The 18752-nt window shown below is 32.7% G+C and overlaps 1 protein-coding gene across 1 annotated transcript; it reads left to right on the top strand.

The window, feature by feature from the left end:
• The first annotated feature begins 13929 nt into the window (after nt 1-13929).
• Nucleotides 13930-16607, top strand: LOC108372352 (odorant receptor Or2-like). Its single transcript, XM_017628016.1, has 7 exons — nt 13930-14235; nt 14332-14470; nt 14545-14815; nt 14896-14995; nt 15784-15885; nt 16326-16433; nt 16503-16607. Exons 1-7 carry the CDS (start codon nt 13930-13932, stop codon nt 16605-16607), a joined length of 1131 nt encoding a protein of 376 aa, XP_017483505.1.
• Nucleotides 16608-18752: the final 2145 nt, after the last annotated feature.

Here is an 18752-nt window from a genome sequence, read left to right as displayed (position 1 = left end):
TTTCTTAGAAACATTATGAGTACTGTTAATTTTTGGTAAATTTTTTTTTTTTGTGGAAGGTGTTGCTCATTTTCTTCATATAAAAAAAAAATTTTGAACAAAGTACTTTGGATGGAAGAAAATGCGCGTACAAAAAATTGCCAAAAATCTAGGGTACTACTTCAAACTTGCCTTTTATTGTACTCAAATTTAATGGACTACAAAACTGCATAAGACAATTCTAGAAAATCTGATTAAAATATTTAAAATTTTTACCAACGTTTGTTAAAATTCGTTGAATTTTTATATATTTTCTACATAGTTAAAAATTTTCATTTACATGTTTTTTTAAGTAAATTATATTAACAAAAAATAATAAACATTTCGTAAACAAAGAAAAGTAGCCAAAACTTGCTAAAATGTCTATTCCCTATTTACATTCTCGCCACCGCATACACGTATTGTGTGTATAAATTTTTTCGATAATTATTTTTTTTTTTTTTTTTTTATGAAACTGTCTTAAAATATGTTATGTCTTTTTATTCTAAAAACAAAATTGTGTGTTCGGATTCGATGATTTAGAAATGTCCCGATTTTTGGCCACAGAAATCTGGTCACCGTAGGCATAAGTCACTTCATACCTCTGGGGCTTAAAATACCGGTTACTTGTAACCAGCTGCATCTGTAAATCGTTCTACTGAAAAAACCTTTCTACCAGTTTCAAAATAAACGGTTAAACTGAGCATGGGAAGTTCACTAGCGGTAAAAAGCTTTAACCATCATCATGATTAAGTTTTAAGGAAGGGTCATTCCATGTAAAAAGGAAAATGAAGAAATGCCTTAATTATCGCTTTTTCAGAAGTAACCGCTTACTAAGTGACTGCATTTCATTAATCCGTTTATTAAAAATAAGAAAATAAGCTATAAGTTTTTTCAATGGAAACATTTCTTCACACATAATTACTTAACTCTAGTCACAACGACATATTTCTATGAAGATTATGTACACCTAATTTTTATTGAAATCGAAGGCATATAGTTCATACTTTACAACACAAAAGAATATCTCTTCCGAATTAAGTATTTTTGACTGAAATTCACCTTTGAATACACAAAGGTAAAATAGAATAGTCATTCAAATAATAGTTACAAAGAACTTAAAAATTGTTTGGTATTTTTTTTGAAAGCAATTTTATAGATTACATACAGATACAGTGTACATATAGCCACATTCAGGACTATCGTTTTGATACTGAACTTGCCAATGGCAAAGAGAATTTCAAATGTACAAGTAGATACTAAACCTTATGCAATATTACCAAAAAAAAAAACGAAGATGCACACTTACTATGAAATCCTTGTGTACTAAATGTTTTTTCAATTATTCGTGTTGATAATTAAAAATAACCAAATTATTCTCATGTAAACAATGTTTTCTTTATTCTCCGAAATTTCTCCATACACAATTCTCCATTGTCTCATTTCGCAGTCATGTCCTTTGGTTCATATCGACATGCTCGTATTTAACCCACTGACATAATTATTGAATTTTTGGCAATTTGTACGATTTTTGGTCAAACAAATTGCCAACATGTACTATAAGTAATCCCCAATAGTATTGTTATTCAATTCGTTATTTGCTGCAACTGCAGTGCAAGCAAATGTTGTAGATATGCATGCATGCTCTTTTTGTTTGTTTGTATATTTCCATAGGCAGGCGCATTAATATTGCAAAAAAAAAAAAAACAAGTTAGATTCAAGAATGCCCTGTAGGAAATTCTAAACCTAAGTGTCTCATCAGATATAAGATAGAAATTTTTTATAGCTAAATTCAAATAGCAACAAAAAAAATTTTAAAAAAAACATGGAAATATGTATAGAGACCAAAGGTGATATCGTAAAGTTTTTAATGGTTAAGTAAGGGTTCACGGTACTCGATTTAGTAAACTTATAAAGTGACTATTATTATATTTTTTCTTAACAGCGATCGCCCCTCGGCAAGCAATGGCAAACCTCCGGGTGTATTTCTGCCATACAAAACAGCTTCTCATAAAAATACAATCGCCGTTCGGAGTCGGTCCCTCCCCTTTGTGTGACAACATCAAGGCGCACGCCACAAATCGGAGGAGAAACTCGGCCAAACACCAACAGACTGTGTAAGCGCCAATCTATTATTATTTTCAATAATTTTTTGAAGGAGGGTAAGACAAGTAATTTTTAGCAAAAAAAAAACCGACTTCAACTCTCATATAAAAAAAAAATATATATATATATCTCATGATCCGCTGATCGGATCTTAACCAGATTAGTATGGGACCACCTCTGAGACACTACCTTTCCGATGCAAAAAGAATTATCGAAATCGGTTGACGTGGTCCAAAGTTATGCGGTAACATACATAAAAAAAAAAAAATAAAAAAAAAAAATAAAAAAATATTCCGACGAACTGATAACCTTCTCCTTTTTTGGAAGTCGGTTAAAAAGTAGCCCCGATTTCGATATGGAATATTTTTCTTACTTGGCACTAATGCCCACTCGCAAATGCATTTTTCCAAACACACATCCCCATATGCAACTAATGGTATGGCGTAAATTTATAATTGATTTGTTAAACTTTTGGAAATTCCGAACAAGTACGCTATTAATATTAATTAAATATGACAAAGTTTTTTGTTGATATTAATTACTGCACTAGGGTATAATAATGTTATTAACATAACATTTGTGTGTAATTGCCAGTTGAAGATATTGAATTACTTGAGCGTCAATAAATTTTGATGGAAAATATAGAGAAGATAGAAAAAGTGGCGAGGCTCGCATAGCCTCCGACGATAAGGAAATCGTGAGAATCAATATTTGTCTATCGGAAAACTCTGATTCTCTTCAGGAGACTTTCAATAACAACACCCAATTGTTTATTTAACCATTTTTTTAATACTAACAATTTTTTATTGGTCCGCCATTGCATTTTTTGGGGGTTTTGGCGGACCTATAAAATATAGTTACTATAAAAAATGGTTAAACAAATAATTGGTTCTTATTACCGGGAATCTCCAGAAGAGAAACGGAGTTTTCCGATTGAAAAATATTGATTTTCTACAAAAGTTTTTTTTTCCCCATATAAAACACATGGAAAACTTTGAGCGCTTCGAGCGACCTTTAAATATTTTTTTGATTTCAACAAAAAAAAAAAAATAGGCGTATATTTTTTTTGTACAGAACAATCCTAGGGTGTGAGAGCATAAAAATTCCGACTTTACTTTTTCATGTGCATTTTGGAACCGCCCTAGTGATCGCTATAATTTGAACCTTATGCTACAAGTCTAATCAAATCGGTAAATTTTATTCAGTGATTAAATCAATTAGCAGCCTTTTCTATATATATAAAATTAAGTGGCAAAACTTCCTGTTCGCATACTCCTCCTAGACGGCTTGCCCGATTTCAATGAAATTTTCAGGGGTGATTGGGGTCTGTGTGGAGGGTGCACATAAGAAATTTAATGTGTGTATCATTGCACGTTTTGCAATTAATTCTGTTTGGCTTTACGTGTTTTTTTTTTGGATTTTTATTATTGTTTTGCCGCAAGATTGGCAGTCCTGCCTTTTACTAATAAATAAACAGAAACAGCTGGCGAATGTTTACAATTATTAAAAAACATTGACAACAATTTAATTTATAATCTTATAACTGGAGTCTACTATCGCACCCTTTCCTCAAACGTGTATTAATTCAATATTCAAATAACGTATATTTATATAATTTGAAAAAATCTCCCTACTATACAAATATGTACAGCAATATTAACTAACTAGCGAATACCCGGCGTGCTTCGCTGCGCCTTAAAAGTAATTTTGTTTTGTTACTCCCTCTCACAACATTTGAAAATATTAGTTAATATTGCTGTACATATTTGTATAGTAGGGAGATTTTTTCAAATTATATAAATATACGTTATTTGAATATTGAATCAATACACGTTTGAGGAAAGGGTGCGATAGTAGACTCCAGTTATAAGATTATAAATTAAATTTCCAAGAGAAAGTCGGTTCTTTACATATTTTCTAATTACCTTCGAAAATATATTAACTCAAAAAAAAAATAAACAATGCTTCATAGATCGATTTTTTTAAATCTAACTTCATAAAGTTCTTTAAAAATATTTTGTAAATGAGGCCATAAGAGCTTAGGGGGAGAGTTACAACACAAAAATACATTTAAGGCGCAGCGAAGCACGCCGGGTAATTGCTAGTTGTTTTATATATGTTAAAAGATGTAGATATATATATAATCATCGATATATTATCAGTTCAAAAACTCGAGGGTAGGTGCAATTCTATTGGCTAAAATTTTTACGAAAAAAATTATCAAAAATGAAATTTCTAGTCTGTGCACAAAATTCGCAAAGATGGTAACTAATTTCAAAATTTTGAAAAATTCGTTTGAACTTCAAATTCTTCGTTTGAACTTCTAAAATTCCATCGCTTCGCCTAGAACACCTGTTTTCGGCAAAAAGTTGCACAAATTGCTTATTTTTTTTTCTATGAAAATAAATAAATGAAAAATCCATGAAAATAATCGTATTTGTTGCAGATGAGCGAATGTGTAAATGTGTATGTGTGTGATTCTGTACTCGGAATTTGTGTCACACAAATTCAGTTGGTGGTGTCAGTTTGCATAAAATTTCCATGGATGAGTTTTGCAAGCATTTTTATTGGATTTTGTTTGTGTTTTTGTTTTTTTTTTTTTTGGTTGTCAGTTTAAGTCGGGGCTTTATTTCGTATTTGTGATTCTTTATTTTTGTTATTTGTTGCTTTCTTTTAACGGTGTCAATTTTTTTGTTATGCAAAATTCCGCTCTCATATCTGGCAACATTGATCCGAGATTTGTTTTTTTTTTTTTTGTTACAGGTAGATGAGACTTTAAGCTGTAGAATAACATAAATCGATAAAAAAAAGTACAACAAAGCTTAACTGAATATCTGGTCAACTGGCGTCGCCGAGTGATTAGAGATGTGAGTGTTGTCTCATTCGGTAGGACGGCTCGGCAGGCTAGTTGCGTAAATACTTCAGACATGAAGAAGCGTCTAGTATAAAACCCATTTAACATTAACAGGCGGCTTTAAAATTTAGGTCCCTTTCACGCATATGAATAGATTAAGTTGCATACTACAAATTGGAGGAAGAGTTCGCCCATACACCAAATGGAAATTTGAGCGCCGAGTACTCGTAGATTTGATTTTTGTAATTTTTTTCGCTCTTCATGTCAAATTGTCACTCAACTCATCTCACTGGCTGCTCAATCAAGCACAAAAACGGTGTCATACATGCTTGCACATGTACATACATATTTATACAGATTTTTGCAGCAATTCAACCATCAAATAAAAAAATTTCAATGTATATGCACATATTTTCAGGTATTCGCGTATCTTTTTTTGTATGCTCATAAAAATTGTACATCGCAATTTTTTACGCTTCAATTTGAGTTCACAGATAAACATAAATTTTTAAATTTCCATATCATCTGGTACTAAATTTTCTCGTTTTTTGGCCACAAATGCTTCCAGCAGCCAAAGGCTGGTTTTATTTTTTAACAAAACTGAGTTTTTCATAGTTACATAGATACGTACATCCATACAACTTTTTATTTGCAACCAACATTGCGTTAAAACCAGTTTTTGCCGCTGTAGTTTCGGAGTCAGAGTTTACTTATGTATGTATATGTATGTAAATAGGCATAGAGCATGCTGCCCTACGAGTTTTTTCCTTTGAGTACATACTCTTGTTTTTCTATAGTAACTAGAAATATACTTACTACTTTTTTTTTTGCGAATGTAAATAGTTGTCAAACTTCATGGAGTACACTGTCAAAATTTGAGAATGGAAAAACGAAAACTGTAGAAAATGAATTAAAAAAATACAAACAAATTAGACAAATTATTTATTTCAATCTATCTCACACTCTAATGGAAATTCGAGCTGATTACGCACATTTCGATTACTTAAGTGATTTGCTCCGACAAATAGTTTATTAAATGCAAAACATTTAAAAAAGATACTTCTCTGTGAGTTCAATATTTCGGAATTTTTTTTCAAGATGAAAAAAATTTGTATTTTCTTTCAATAAATTAGAGTTTTGGATGTAATAAAATACAAAAACACACAACTTGAAAACTTTTTGGTTATTTTCAACCGAATTCACCTTCATTTTACCTAGTTTTTCTGAAGTGAAAATTTTTATCTTGGTATGAAGTCATGAACAAGAATGACAATAAAACAATAAACAGGAAAGATAGCTTTCATTAAGAAAAGAACAAAGCAAAATAAGTACAAAATATTTTTTTAAGATCAAAATTAAAACAAATAAAAATCAGTTAAATTTTCACGTTTGGTTTTTTTTAATACTTTATTGCATTTTTTTCTGACTTGTTCGATTTTTAGCGCTCTTGCCGCCGTTGCCGAGTGCTTAGAGGTGCCTACGGCCACTCGGGAGATCCCTGCTTAAATTTCTGGATACAGAAACATGAACAGAAGTTTTTTCAAATAGCTCTCGCCCGTTGGTAGACAATTGCAAACCTCCGAGTGTACTTCTGCCATAAAAAAGCAGAACACGGATTTTACGAGAAGCTCGGCCAAACTCGCAGAAAGCTTTAAAGTGCCAAGCATTCATTTTTTGTTCATCCCCAAACATCCTAGGTATAATGTTAAAACTATTAAGAGGCTTCCCTTAAACTGATAAACTTAAAACTTTTATTAGATTTGTTTGAAATAAGAAAAACCGGTTTATTCGATCAAAAACCCGGTTTTATTCAATATTTGAAAAGTCAAGATTTCAAAAAAAAAACTGTCTATTGATTTCCAAAAATAAAAAATAAAAAAAACTGTGGATATCGGTTTGGAAAAACCGAGTCAATTACCCTGTTACATACACCAATCCGTTCACGATATAACTAACTTTCTAGAAGTTTTTCTGCAAAAAAACACATCGTAAAACTACTCAAAATTAACTCAAAGCCTTAAATGCTGCACTGCCACGTAAAATTCATCATTTACGACATTCAATTACGTTCGCTTGCTTAATTATTTTTCATTCGCAAGTGGATTTTTGCGCTTAAAATTTCATTTACACTGCAAATAGCTCATCTCGAAATGAGTAAACGACATAAAAGCTATACAAAAAAATATTTAAACTGTCAATTAAAGATGCTGTCAATCAATATTCGCCATCACCGCCACCATTCGGCAATAAGTATGCACACTTTCGCACAGCTTTCACATACGACCTTTATGCCGTTAAGCTGGCAATTTCACAATAAATATTTTTAACACACAAGCGGCCTCAGTCACCCCTAGCGTCCGTCCAGGTGTTGACCGATCGACACATCAATAAACGTAAGCGAATTCCGTTGCATGCTCGTATTGATTGTTGCTGCTGTGCACACGCATACAAAGATACGTTTCACGAATGCTTTCCCACGGCAATTACAACAGCTGCGCTTGATGCACATTCATTAAGGGGGGAAAGTCAAGAAACAGGCATACTGACGCAAGTGTGTTTGTAATCATATTAACGGTAATGCATACATACATATGTACATATGTATATCTGTAAACATACAGGCCTTCATACATACTTCGCTATGTTTAAGCATAAAAATGTCGGTGGAGGACATTTTTTCACAATTTCAATGGCATGTTGTCCTTTAGCACTGGCCGCCATTGCGATTTTATTGTCAGCGGAGAGCAGAAAATAATTTTCTTATTTCCTTGTAATTTTATGCATTTTATGCCAATATGAATATATCTTGTTTCTTCCTGCGAAGCAAGCGAATGAGCAATGTGGCAAGGTGCAAGCGAGTGTTTACATACATAAGCAAGTATGCATATGCATACTTATTCCATATGTGTATATCTATATAAATAAAAGGGTCAATCCATGTCAAATAGATCAAAGGTGGAGATCGACTATTTTTGATTTACGTAGATGAATTCTGATCAGAACTTTTCTTTTAACATTTAACAAAGTTCTGCCAAAGGCAAACAAATAAAATTTAAAAAATGTTGAAAAAGTTAAAAATTACACAATTTTCCGGATTTTGCAAAGCTTATTTTTTGAATATCTCAAAAAATATTATACATCGTTACCAAAAATGGTTCTGGTCTAGTTTTAAGCGCTTTATAAAACCAAATATCGGCTACTTAAAAAGCCGAAGAGAAAAAATTGCAGAATTTTTAAATTTGAAAAAATTGTAAAAGCAAGCACTTATATAACTTTTTGGTTCAATTTTTTATTAACAGTAAAGATCCTGAAATTTTCAAAGCGTTTTTAAGATATGAATTTTTTAACTTAAAAAAAATTGTATTACAACCTTAAAAATTTAAAATTAATTTAAATTAAAAAAGATTATTTTAAGATAACTTTATTTAGAGTTGAAAAAATTTTCAGTTTGAGGTAATATATATAAAGAAAACGCTCAAAACTTTTACAAGTTTTTGCTTTTACATTTTGTTTAATTTATGAAACTCTGGAATTATCTAGTTTTACGGTTTTTATTTATATTTTATTAGAGTTTTAATTTAGAGTTTGCAAAAAAAAATTCGGAGTTCAAAAATTCTTTTCTCTAACAAAACACCTTCTTGAAAATTTTAGGATCTTCTAAGATCAGTTGGAGGTTTTGTGTAATAAAAAAATTTGCCAAAAATTTTTAAAAGTTTTTGTTATACTTTTTTAATTTCAAATTCTGAATTTTTTTATTTTCCCGTTTTTTATATATATATACTTTCATTACATCAAAAATGTTCAACCTACATAACTTTATTTAGCGTTCGCAAAAAAAAAATGTTTTCCAATGCTCAAAAATTCATATCATAAAAAATACAGCTCTTTAAAAATTTCAGGATCTTATAAGATCAGTTGGGTGTATTGTATAAAAAAGAATAGCCAACAATTTTTATAAGTTTTTGATTTATGTTTTCTTTAAATTTCCAAATTTTGCTTTTTTTTATATATCGATTCTTTTAATGTATACCTTTTCGTTAGAAAAAAAATTTTTAACATAACTTTATTTCAAGTTTGAAAAAAAAAATTTCCGAAGTTCAAAAATTCATATCTATAAAAAATAACATCTTGCAAACTTCACGATCTTTTAAGGCCAGTTGGCGGTAATCTACCAAAAAAAAACCTCGAAAAAAAAACATTTATATAAGTTCGTGCCTTTATGATTTTTGTTTTTTAATTCAAAATTCTGGAAATTCTTTTATTTTTCGATTTTTATATATGTATATTTTTCTTTAGATAAACATTTTTTTACCATAACTTCATTTAGAGTTTTCAGAGAAATATTTTCTTCAAAGTTCAAAAATTCATTTCTTAAAAAAAATATCTTCTTCAAAATTTTAATAACTGAATGTATTGTAAATCCTGAAAATTACTTTACTTTTCAATTTTTTTTTAAATTTTTTTAGATAAAAATTTTTTAACATGCTTCAATAATTCATATCATCAAAAAACCCCCTTTTTGAAAATTTTAGGATCTTTTAAGTTCTGTTAGCGGTATTGGATCTTATAAAGAAACACTAAGCAATTCCTTTTTCCTAAAAATTATGTTTAAAAATAATTAGACCAAATTTTTAAAAGTTTTTGCTTATGCATTTTTTTTCTTTACTTTTAAATTTTTGAATTTTAATTTTTCTAAATTTTGTATATGTTTTTCTTTATAGCACTAAATATCACCTTTCAATCGAGACCAGAACCACTTTTGTAACTATACTAATTTTTGATATATGTACTTAAAAAATAAATTTGCAAAATCCCAGAAATTGTGAAATTTAGTATTTTACATAACTTTCGAAAATTATTTTTAATTTTTCCTTTGCGGTGCATTTGTTATATGATTTAAGAAAAGTTCTGACCAAAATTCATACAAATCAAAAATTTTAGATTCCAAGCATTGTTCGATTTTACGTGGACTGACTCAAATATATTCAGATATTGGTGTGCGTTTATGCAATTATTATGTTACATTCGCATTCATTATGCCTTCCTTCCTGGCACATTAATCATTTTGTCAGACACTTGCCAACCGAGACCAGCAACGCTGTTGGCCACAAAAGTTGACTTTAGTCTCTGTTTGCCGATACATACCCTGCAAAAAATGCGACTAATCCGAGATGACTCCTGGAGCAATCGCAAAGGAGCATGCGACTAATACCACTTTTGATCTCTTTATATGGAATTAACTGATCGCTTTTATTCGAGCATGTCCTATGAAGAGACTAATTGTTCACCTTTATACCCGAAAGGGTATAAAAAGCGACTAGTCACTTTTAAAAAATAAAAATAAAAATTTCCGCCAGCTGAGATTCGAACCGGGGTGCTCCGTTTTGTTAGGCGAATACTCTCTCTGTGTGCCAACGCCGCACATGAAATTTCATTGACTAAGAGCGTACATATCATTAAATCGTTAATAGTACCCGTTAGAGATGAGTTGGGGACTAATTGATCTCCAATTATACCCGAAAGGGATGAGTCGAGACTAATTGACCTCCATTAGTACCCGTATGAGACTAGTTGCGACTAATTAATGCCCAATTGTACCCGATTGAGAGTAATCTCGGAATACTCTCTTTAGAGATTAGTCGCACAATTTTTTGCAGGGTATCGACTTACACAAGCGTATATGCATTTATAGTGCACATACATACATACATGCATTCGGACATATTTACTTACGTGTTTTTCTATACATCTTTATATAATAAGTATATTTATGTGCCTACATACGTACATATGTATGTGTATCGATTATAGCAGTAGTTCACGTTTGTGGCAATTAATCATGGCGACACGCTTGAGTTGAGCTTAAGCAAATTTGCTTAAGTAAAACACGTAATATTTATAAAAACTATTAAGAATATTTTTAACGGTTTAAGATGAAAATTTAATTCTCAACCTTGCAGCTGGAGTTTGTAGAGTGTAAAGTGGTTTTATATGCCAGAATTTAACTAGGTCACCTTTCATAATCTTTGAGATGGGTCGGTTTCCAACAAAACGGTTTCGAATATAACAGATGTTGATGAAAACTGTCATGGAAAAATTCACTAAGAGGGAAATGTTCTACAACTAAGTGATACATACCAATCTATTTCTTTTTTTCGCCGAAACTCAAATTTGAAAATATATTTTTATTTACAATTTTTATGCAAAATTAAAAAAAAATGACAATTATTTTTGTTTTTTATATTATAACGGTTATTTTTGATTTTTATATTATATGTCTTAAATAACAGTTATTGCCCATTGCAAGGACAAGTCTGTCGAAACGGCCTTACACACGGTCGTTGAAAATGTTGAGCAATCCTTCACGCAGAAGGAATTTGCGGTCGGTGCCTTCCTTGATATCGAGGGGGCTTTTAACAATGTTTTGCCTGAGCCTGTAGTTTACTCCCTAAATAAGCTAGGGGTCGGAGCCGACCCTGTCAGGTTTATTTACCGCTTGCTTTGCAATAGAACTGTCGCGGCAGAGTGGGGCAGCGCTTCTACCCGAAGGAGTGTGAGTAGAGGTACCCCGCAAGGGGAGTTCTCTCGCCGTTGCTTTGGGTCGTTGTAATCAATGGCCTGCTGGTGTCTCTGGAAAGAAGTGGCTGTCGGATGGTTGCCTATGCCAATGATGTAGTATTGATAACAAATGGAAAGTTTCCGGAAACACTTTTTGAGCTTATGCAGGGCTACTTGAGCTTGGTTGAGAACTAGGCTTTTAGCTGCGGGCTGGGTGTAAATCCCAGTAAAACGGAGCTTATTCTCTTTACTAGGAGGTATAAGATACCGAATTGCTGTCTTCCCTCAATGGGTGGTCTTCCTCTAAGGCTCTCTGACAGGGTGAAGTTCTTGGGCTTGATCCTTGACAGTAAGTAAGCTTTCCTGGAAGCCTAACGTGGAGGAAAGAGTCAAGAAGGCTATAGTAGCACTGTAGTGCATTGGCTTTATGAAACTATTATCAAGCCAAACTTATTATATGGGGTACTCGTCTGGTGGAACGCACTTGACAAGGCCTACATCGTCAAACAGCTGGAGAAGGTACAAAGAGCTGCCTTAATTGGAATCAGTGGGGCACTGCGAGCCACACCTACTCTTGCGCTTAATGCCATGTTAAATGTTGTGCCTATAGATATAGCTGGTAGGGTTGCCGCTGCGCGTGCCGCAGTAAGGCTAAGAGTGGTGGGCTTCAAGTTCACCTCAAGCTATGGGCACTCCAGAATTCCAAGAGACTTCGGGTTCCTACCGACTCGGACAGACCACTGCACGCCGGTTCTGGGCCGAATGGATCTAATACCACCCACATCCCGGCGAGTGGAGGCTAGGAGGGGTGCAGTATCTGGAATCGAGGGGACTTTTTCGAATTTTCATGACTTTTCAACTGCTCAAACGTTTCCTTGACAGCAGCCAGAGCAGTGCCAACTAGAACAATGAAAAAACCAGTTCTAAATTGATCTTCTGGTATGAAAATTACCGACCCTTCTTTTGCGAATGCATCTTTGGCACAAATTTTTCATATTTACGCATCACCATGAATAGTCCTCCTAACAAACACATAGTGGCCGTCCAGATAAAAAATTGTAAGCCCGTCTCACTAATGCTTTCATGCCAAATTGTAGGTAAGTGCCGAATTTGTCCAAAACTTAAGAGAATCAGAGCTAACGTTACCAACTTCTGCCTCGTTTTGTTACGCGAGCCGATGAGCCCAAATTTGCGGAAAATTTTTGACATTTACTGAAAATAATTTCAACTTTTGGTAGTCGAGCATTGTGTGGCTATTTTTACCGTTTTTGTTTAGCAAATACTTTATACTGAAAAAGGGCTATGGTTAGTAATAGGCAAATACTGTCTGTCTATTTCTTAAAGTACATACTTGAAAGGATATTCAGCGAAGGCGTTGAAATTATAGCTGCGTTAATTGGCTTAAACGATTCCATTTAACTAAATTGCAACAATTTGATTAAGTGCGGAAAAAAAGCATGCTGTACATTCAATTTCTTCATTTGAACCAAGAAATTACTTGGGAAGCGATTTTTGTTCTTCGCTACACATAGGGAGCGCAATTTATTTCACGATCAAACTAGATACATATGTATGCATGTATGTGGAGCATGGCATGGTCACATATAGAAAAATTCAACCACTTTTTCGTTATTATAAAACATGCAGTTTTAGGTACACTGTCGGCAAAAAGTATTGGCACAGCTGCTTTTTTACAATATAAGCAACAATTATTATTGTAATATTTTTCCGCTAATTTCGTATAAAAATATGGTTCATTCCACAACAAAAAAACATAAAAAAATAATTCCTAAACTTTGTGCAAAACTCGCGAAAATTCAGCAAATTTTCATGAACATTTTCCACTTTTTAATCAGATTTTTTAGAATTTTTTTGAATATGCAAATTTGTAGCCCAATCAATTTTATTATAATAAAATGCAATGTCTTCCCACTGTTGGCATGGATTGGCATTTTGCAGGAAATAGGCGGTAAAACGCTGCTACTGCCGCGTTAATCAGAGAACCAAGGTCAAAGAAAGTTAAGATATAGCATACGATTTAGCTTTACCTTTCTACCAGGCTAGAAAATCAATAGCTGCATATTTTGAGGTAATAACGGAAATCACTTAATCCAAATGAAACGAAATAAAAAAAAAATCAATTAGAAGGCATTTTTCTGCACTTACTAAAATTATAGCAATTTACTAAAACGAAACAATTTAATGCAATTACGACATTTATAAATTGCACTCCTTTTCAACGCCTCTGAACGTTCTCAGCTCTGCTGTAGATATAGTACTTTTTCCATTCTGATAAAAAGAAGTACACCATACCCCTTTGCTGGCATAGCATACTACGCTTTCATTTATACAAAGTTTCTTCAAAAAGTAGTGAACAGAAACTAAACTCAATTATGCTCGACTACCAAAATTTAGAACTATTTTCGGTAAATGCAAAAATTTTCCTTAAACTTCGAATCATTGGCACGCGCTCGAAGAAACGACAGCTGCTTGTGGCATTGGAACCGGTTCTCTCGATTTTTGGACAAATTCTGCATTTATTTATGACACGGAATGAAAGCATTAGTGAGACGGGCTTGAATTTTTTTTTCATGGCTGTTGTACTTAATTTAGTAGTAAGGCTATTCATAGTGATACATAATGGTGACAAATTTGTGCGATTATTACGATTAGTGGCAAACTGGTATCACGAAATTGAGGTGAGTGGGTTTTTGTACAATATCTTAGAATTGTTAGAAAGTCTTTATTTTGGCACACCACTAACTAGTTTTTATTTTTCGTTATCGTCTAAAAAGCGCGATGCGAACCCCGAAGTTTTACGAAAGTTGCAAGACGTCAACAAACACGCACGTAAACTCACACGTATTAGCATCTTTGCCGCCTGTACTGGAATGTTGTTTGCTTACACTTTTCCCTTCTCATTCGATGATCGGAGTAAGATAGTAAATATATAATTAGTAATTCGCTTAAATAATTAAAAAAAAAAACTCTCAAATCTATTATTCCAGAGTTAATTGTGGAGGTCTCCTATTCATTTTTCGATACAAAGCAGTCACCATTTTACGAATTCTTTTTCCTTCTACAAGCTCTCGTCCTAGTGCCCATCTTCTGTTGTGTTTATCTAGCTTTTACGAACCTCTTTCTCGCCTTTCTCATGTTCGGTGAAGTTGTGTTGTTGGATTTGCGTGTACGTTTAGATAGCATCAGCAGCAGCGGCAATAAAGCGGCAATGTTGCACGAATTGAAAGAATGCATTGCGTACCACAGAAAAATTATTAGGTGAGCAAATGTTTTTGAATATTGAAGTTTAAAAATCGATTTTTTTTTTACTAGCAATCGTTTCTATTTTTTTCATTTAGCTACCGCAACGATCTCGATAATTTGGTTAAAGTTGCAAATTTTTTTGATGTTGCTCTATTCGGCTTGATGTTCTGCATGATGTTGTTTTTTATGTCATTGGTAAGTACTGAGGTAAATCTTTTGCTTCCTATTACCAGTATTACAATATTATTCTACATAATAGTACTACGAATATTGAAGCATAAGATGAATAAACAATTTTCTTAATCGTTGTCTTAATCTTAATCTTAATCGTAATCTTAATCTTAAACTTAATCTTAATCTTAATCTTAATCTTAATCTTAATCTTAATCTTAATCTAATCTTAATCTTAATCCTTATCTTAATCGTAATCTTAATCTTAATATTAATCTTAATCTTAGTCTTAATCTTAATCTTAATCTTAATCTTAATCTTAATCTCAATATTAATCTTAATCTTAGTCTTAATCTTAATCTTAATCTTAGCCTTAATCTTAATCTTAATCTTAATCTTAATCTTAATCTTAATCTTAATCCTAATCTTAATCCTAATCTTAGTCTTTATCCTAATCTTAATTTTAACCATAATCTTAATCCTAATCTTAATCCTAGTCCTAATCTTAATCTTAATTTTTATCTTAATCTTAATCTTAGTCTTAATCTTAATCTTAATCTTAATCTTAATCTTAATCTTAATCTTAATCTTAATCTTAATCTTAATCTTAATCTTAATCTTAATCCTGATCTTTATCCTAATCTTAATTTTAACCATAATCTTAATCCTAATCTTAATCTTAATCTTAATCCTAATCTTAATCTTAATCTTAATCCTAGTCCTAATCTTAATCTTAAAAGGCCTTAACCCTTTTTTCTTACTTTTATAATTCTAAATTTTTATATTTCGCTCTCTCCATTTCTATTTTCCAGGTAAAGGATATCCAGCTAGTACTCTCCGCCGTGGTATTTATAAGCTTTCCTGTTTACGTAATTGCTATATCGTATTATTATGCAAACAAATTTACAAACGAGGTACTACTAATGCAATATAGCGAAGGTACTTTGGCAAAAACTCCTATCTCACAAGTCACTACTAGTCTTTAAAATGCTACGATTCATTATATATTATTCTTCATTAACTAAAAAGTACTTAAACTTAAATATTTAGTAAAAAATTGATTAAATAGAAAGTTTTTTGTTAGAGAGTGTTGTTTGGAAGTGTTTTGAGATACGAGGTTTTGCCAAAATGCCGCCGATATATAGCTCGGAATTAGGCTATAATACGGAATTACGCCATGATTCCATGCATTAGTTTTTGAGTGATGTGCGTACAAACAAACATACATACAGACAGACAAAAATTCGAAAAAGTTTTATAATTTTAAAAATCTAAAAAGAAAATGAAAATTAATTTTTAACACTTTTAAATTTTTCAAACTTTCTCAATTTGTTTTTTTTTGACACCATTTCAGAGCATACAAATTTGCAACGCCGCCTACAATACGCCTTGGTATGAGGGAAATTTGGAAATGCGCAAATGTGTGCTGATTATGATCGCCAGAAGCCAACGACCGCTTTATGTATGTACATATATGTTTGTCATTTCTAATTATGACATAAGTATATGTATGTATCGTTTTTTATTTCAGATCACAGTTATGGGAATGTATCCAATGACTTTGGAGACTTTTCAAGCTATTATACGAATTTCTTATTCATACTTTTCGCTGCTACAGGGTTTGAGCCAGCAGTAAGAAAAGGAGTAAATAAATATTTTGCAAAATCGTTTAAATAACTACTCGTATGTATATTTATAGTAGTTTACTCAATATTTTAGACAATGAAAAGTAGAGAATAAATATTACATTATCAAAAATAAGCTGATTTGCCTTTGAAATGATGAAATAAATCAATTTACAAGCCTTCGAAACCGCATCGTACCTTTTGCATAACTTCGATTTTACTTAAGAACCTATTTACTACATTAATTAAGTTTCATAAGCCTTATTGCAGTGCGCTCGTTTACTTGGCGATTTATAAATATCTTGTAGAAATGTACATTAGACCGGGTCGCAAACAAAGGAGTTTGAGGTCATAAAAATGTTCGTCCTAAAGTCGGCAAGTACTCCTGCCTTCATTTTCCCTAGTACCCCTCACTTAAGTGGCTGGGAAGAAGTCCAAGACGTAACGTTGCCAACCGAGGAGAGTTTATATGTCACAAAATGGAGATAGTCCGACGAAGAGATCACCGTCATGTACTCTTTGAGTTTAATATTGCGGCGTATACATCTATTCCCTTTAGGAATCCTCGCAAAAAATAAAAAAAAAGTTTGTCAAATAACTGCAGACAACTACAATCGAAGATGTTCCCACAGTGAGCGAGCTGAACGAAACAAAGAACAACCTGAATATAGCCATTATAACGACCCTTACGAAGGACTGTCCTTCCAGGTATGACAATAAGACTCGCACATCCCGGTGGAACGATAATTTTACTTGAGCAATATAACTTAAAGTTATAATTTCGCTTACCAGACTATTAATGAGACTTCTATATTAGACAGAAATGCTGCTCTCAGGGGTAGTGTTGCCAACTTCTGAGTTTAAAAAAAACTTGGGAAAAAAAACGTTTTACCGTACTAAAAGCACTAATTTTTGTGTACAGAAGGATACTTTTTTTAATTTTGTGAAAATCGAAATGAAGGTTTGCTGGCCCAAAATTTGAGGCGAAGTATCCATGAATTCTAAAGATTTTTTATAGAATTTCACAAAATCTAATTAACTTTCGGCTATCTAATTAACTAAAAGCATGGACGTATATGATGTTTGTACTTTTGCACACATACATATAAACATATGTATGTGGGTACATAATTTCCTCTTTTGAACATAAATACAAATAGGGTGATTCAATAGGAAAATTTTGTTTTCGCTTCCATTTTTCGTGCGTAGTGCTGAGAAGGCTTGTTCCCGTTTCCTTCTCTGTCAGGAAGTGCCCAAATTGTTGTTCGAGAGAATGTTCCTTTGACTTTTGTTCCGTGCCAGAACGTTTCGGAGACGTTTTTTCCCATTTTATTCACTTAGAAATGTTTCCGAAAGTATTGTTCGCATTTTGTTGTCTTTGGGAACGTTCCAGAGGGTTTTGTTCTTACATAATTCCCGTTGAGAACGTTCTCGTCAATTTTGTTCTCATTTCGGTTTGAGTTTTTAACTTAAAAATTTAAAATAAATAATTTCTGTAAAAGATCTGCATCCCCCTTGAATCACCCTACACACATACATATATCCGTAGATACATGCATATGTATGTGCGGTGTGCACTTCAAATAAACTTCTAGCTAAATTCACTACCTCCTCTATGATAAACTCATTGCTCAAACTCCCGTCCGCTTCGCCCGGCACACATGAGCAGCACTTTATTCAATTGTTGCACACTTGAATGAACAGCTATGTTGCTGGGTAAGTTGTGGCATAACCACAACATGCAATTTGAGCAGGATACTCATAACCAGCGTTGCCATTTTAGCCGTTTTCCGGCTAGATTTAGCCGGTTTTGATAGCAACTAGCCGGAGAAAATTCGATCTAGCCGGCAGCCGATTTGTTAGACGGTTTGTAAAAAAAAGTTAGCCGTTTTTAGCCGATTTTACTATTTGCCTAATTTTCAGGTGCAAAAAGTAAACAAGTTGTTCGAAAGCAATAATGCAGACCCAATGAAGATTTTTAATGAACTCAATGTTTTACTTTCGCATCTATGCTCCCTAGTGGTTATTAGCGCGGACACATTTGATCCTATATGCTCCCCGTTGGAACCATACCTTGCTCCATCTCCTCAGTTTTATCACAGTTTTGAAGAGTATTTAAAAACAAAAGTAAGCACAAACGCTTTTGACCACGAAGC

This window comes from Rhagoletis zephyria, unplaced genomic scaffold (genome assembly GCF_001687245.7).
Source record: "Rhagoletis zephyria isolate East Lansing unplaced genomic scaffold, Rhagoletis_zephyria_1.1 Rzeph_scaffold_05675, whole genome shotgun sequence".
Taxonomy (NCBI): domain Eukaryota; kingdom Metazoa; phylum Arthropoda; class Insecta; order Diptera; family Tephritidae; genus Rhagoletis; species Rhagoletis zephyria.
This window is presented reverse-complemented; position numbering and strand designations above follow the sequence as displayed.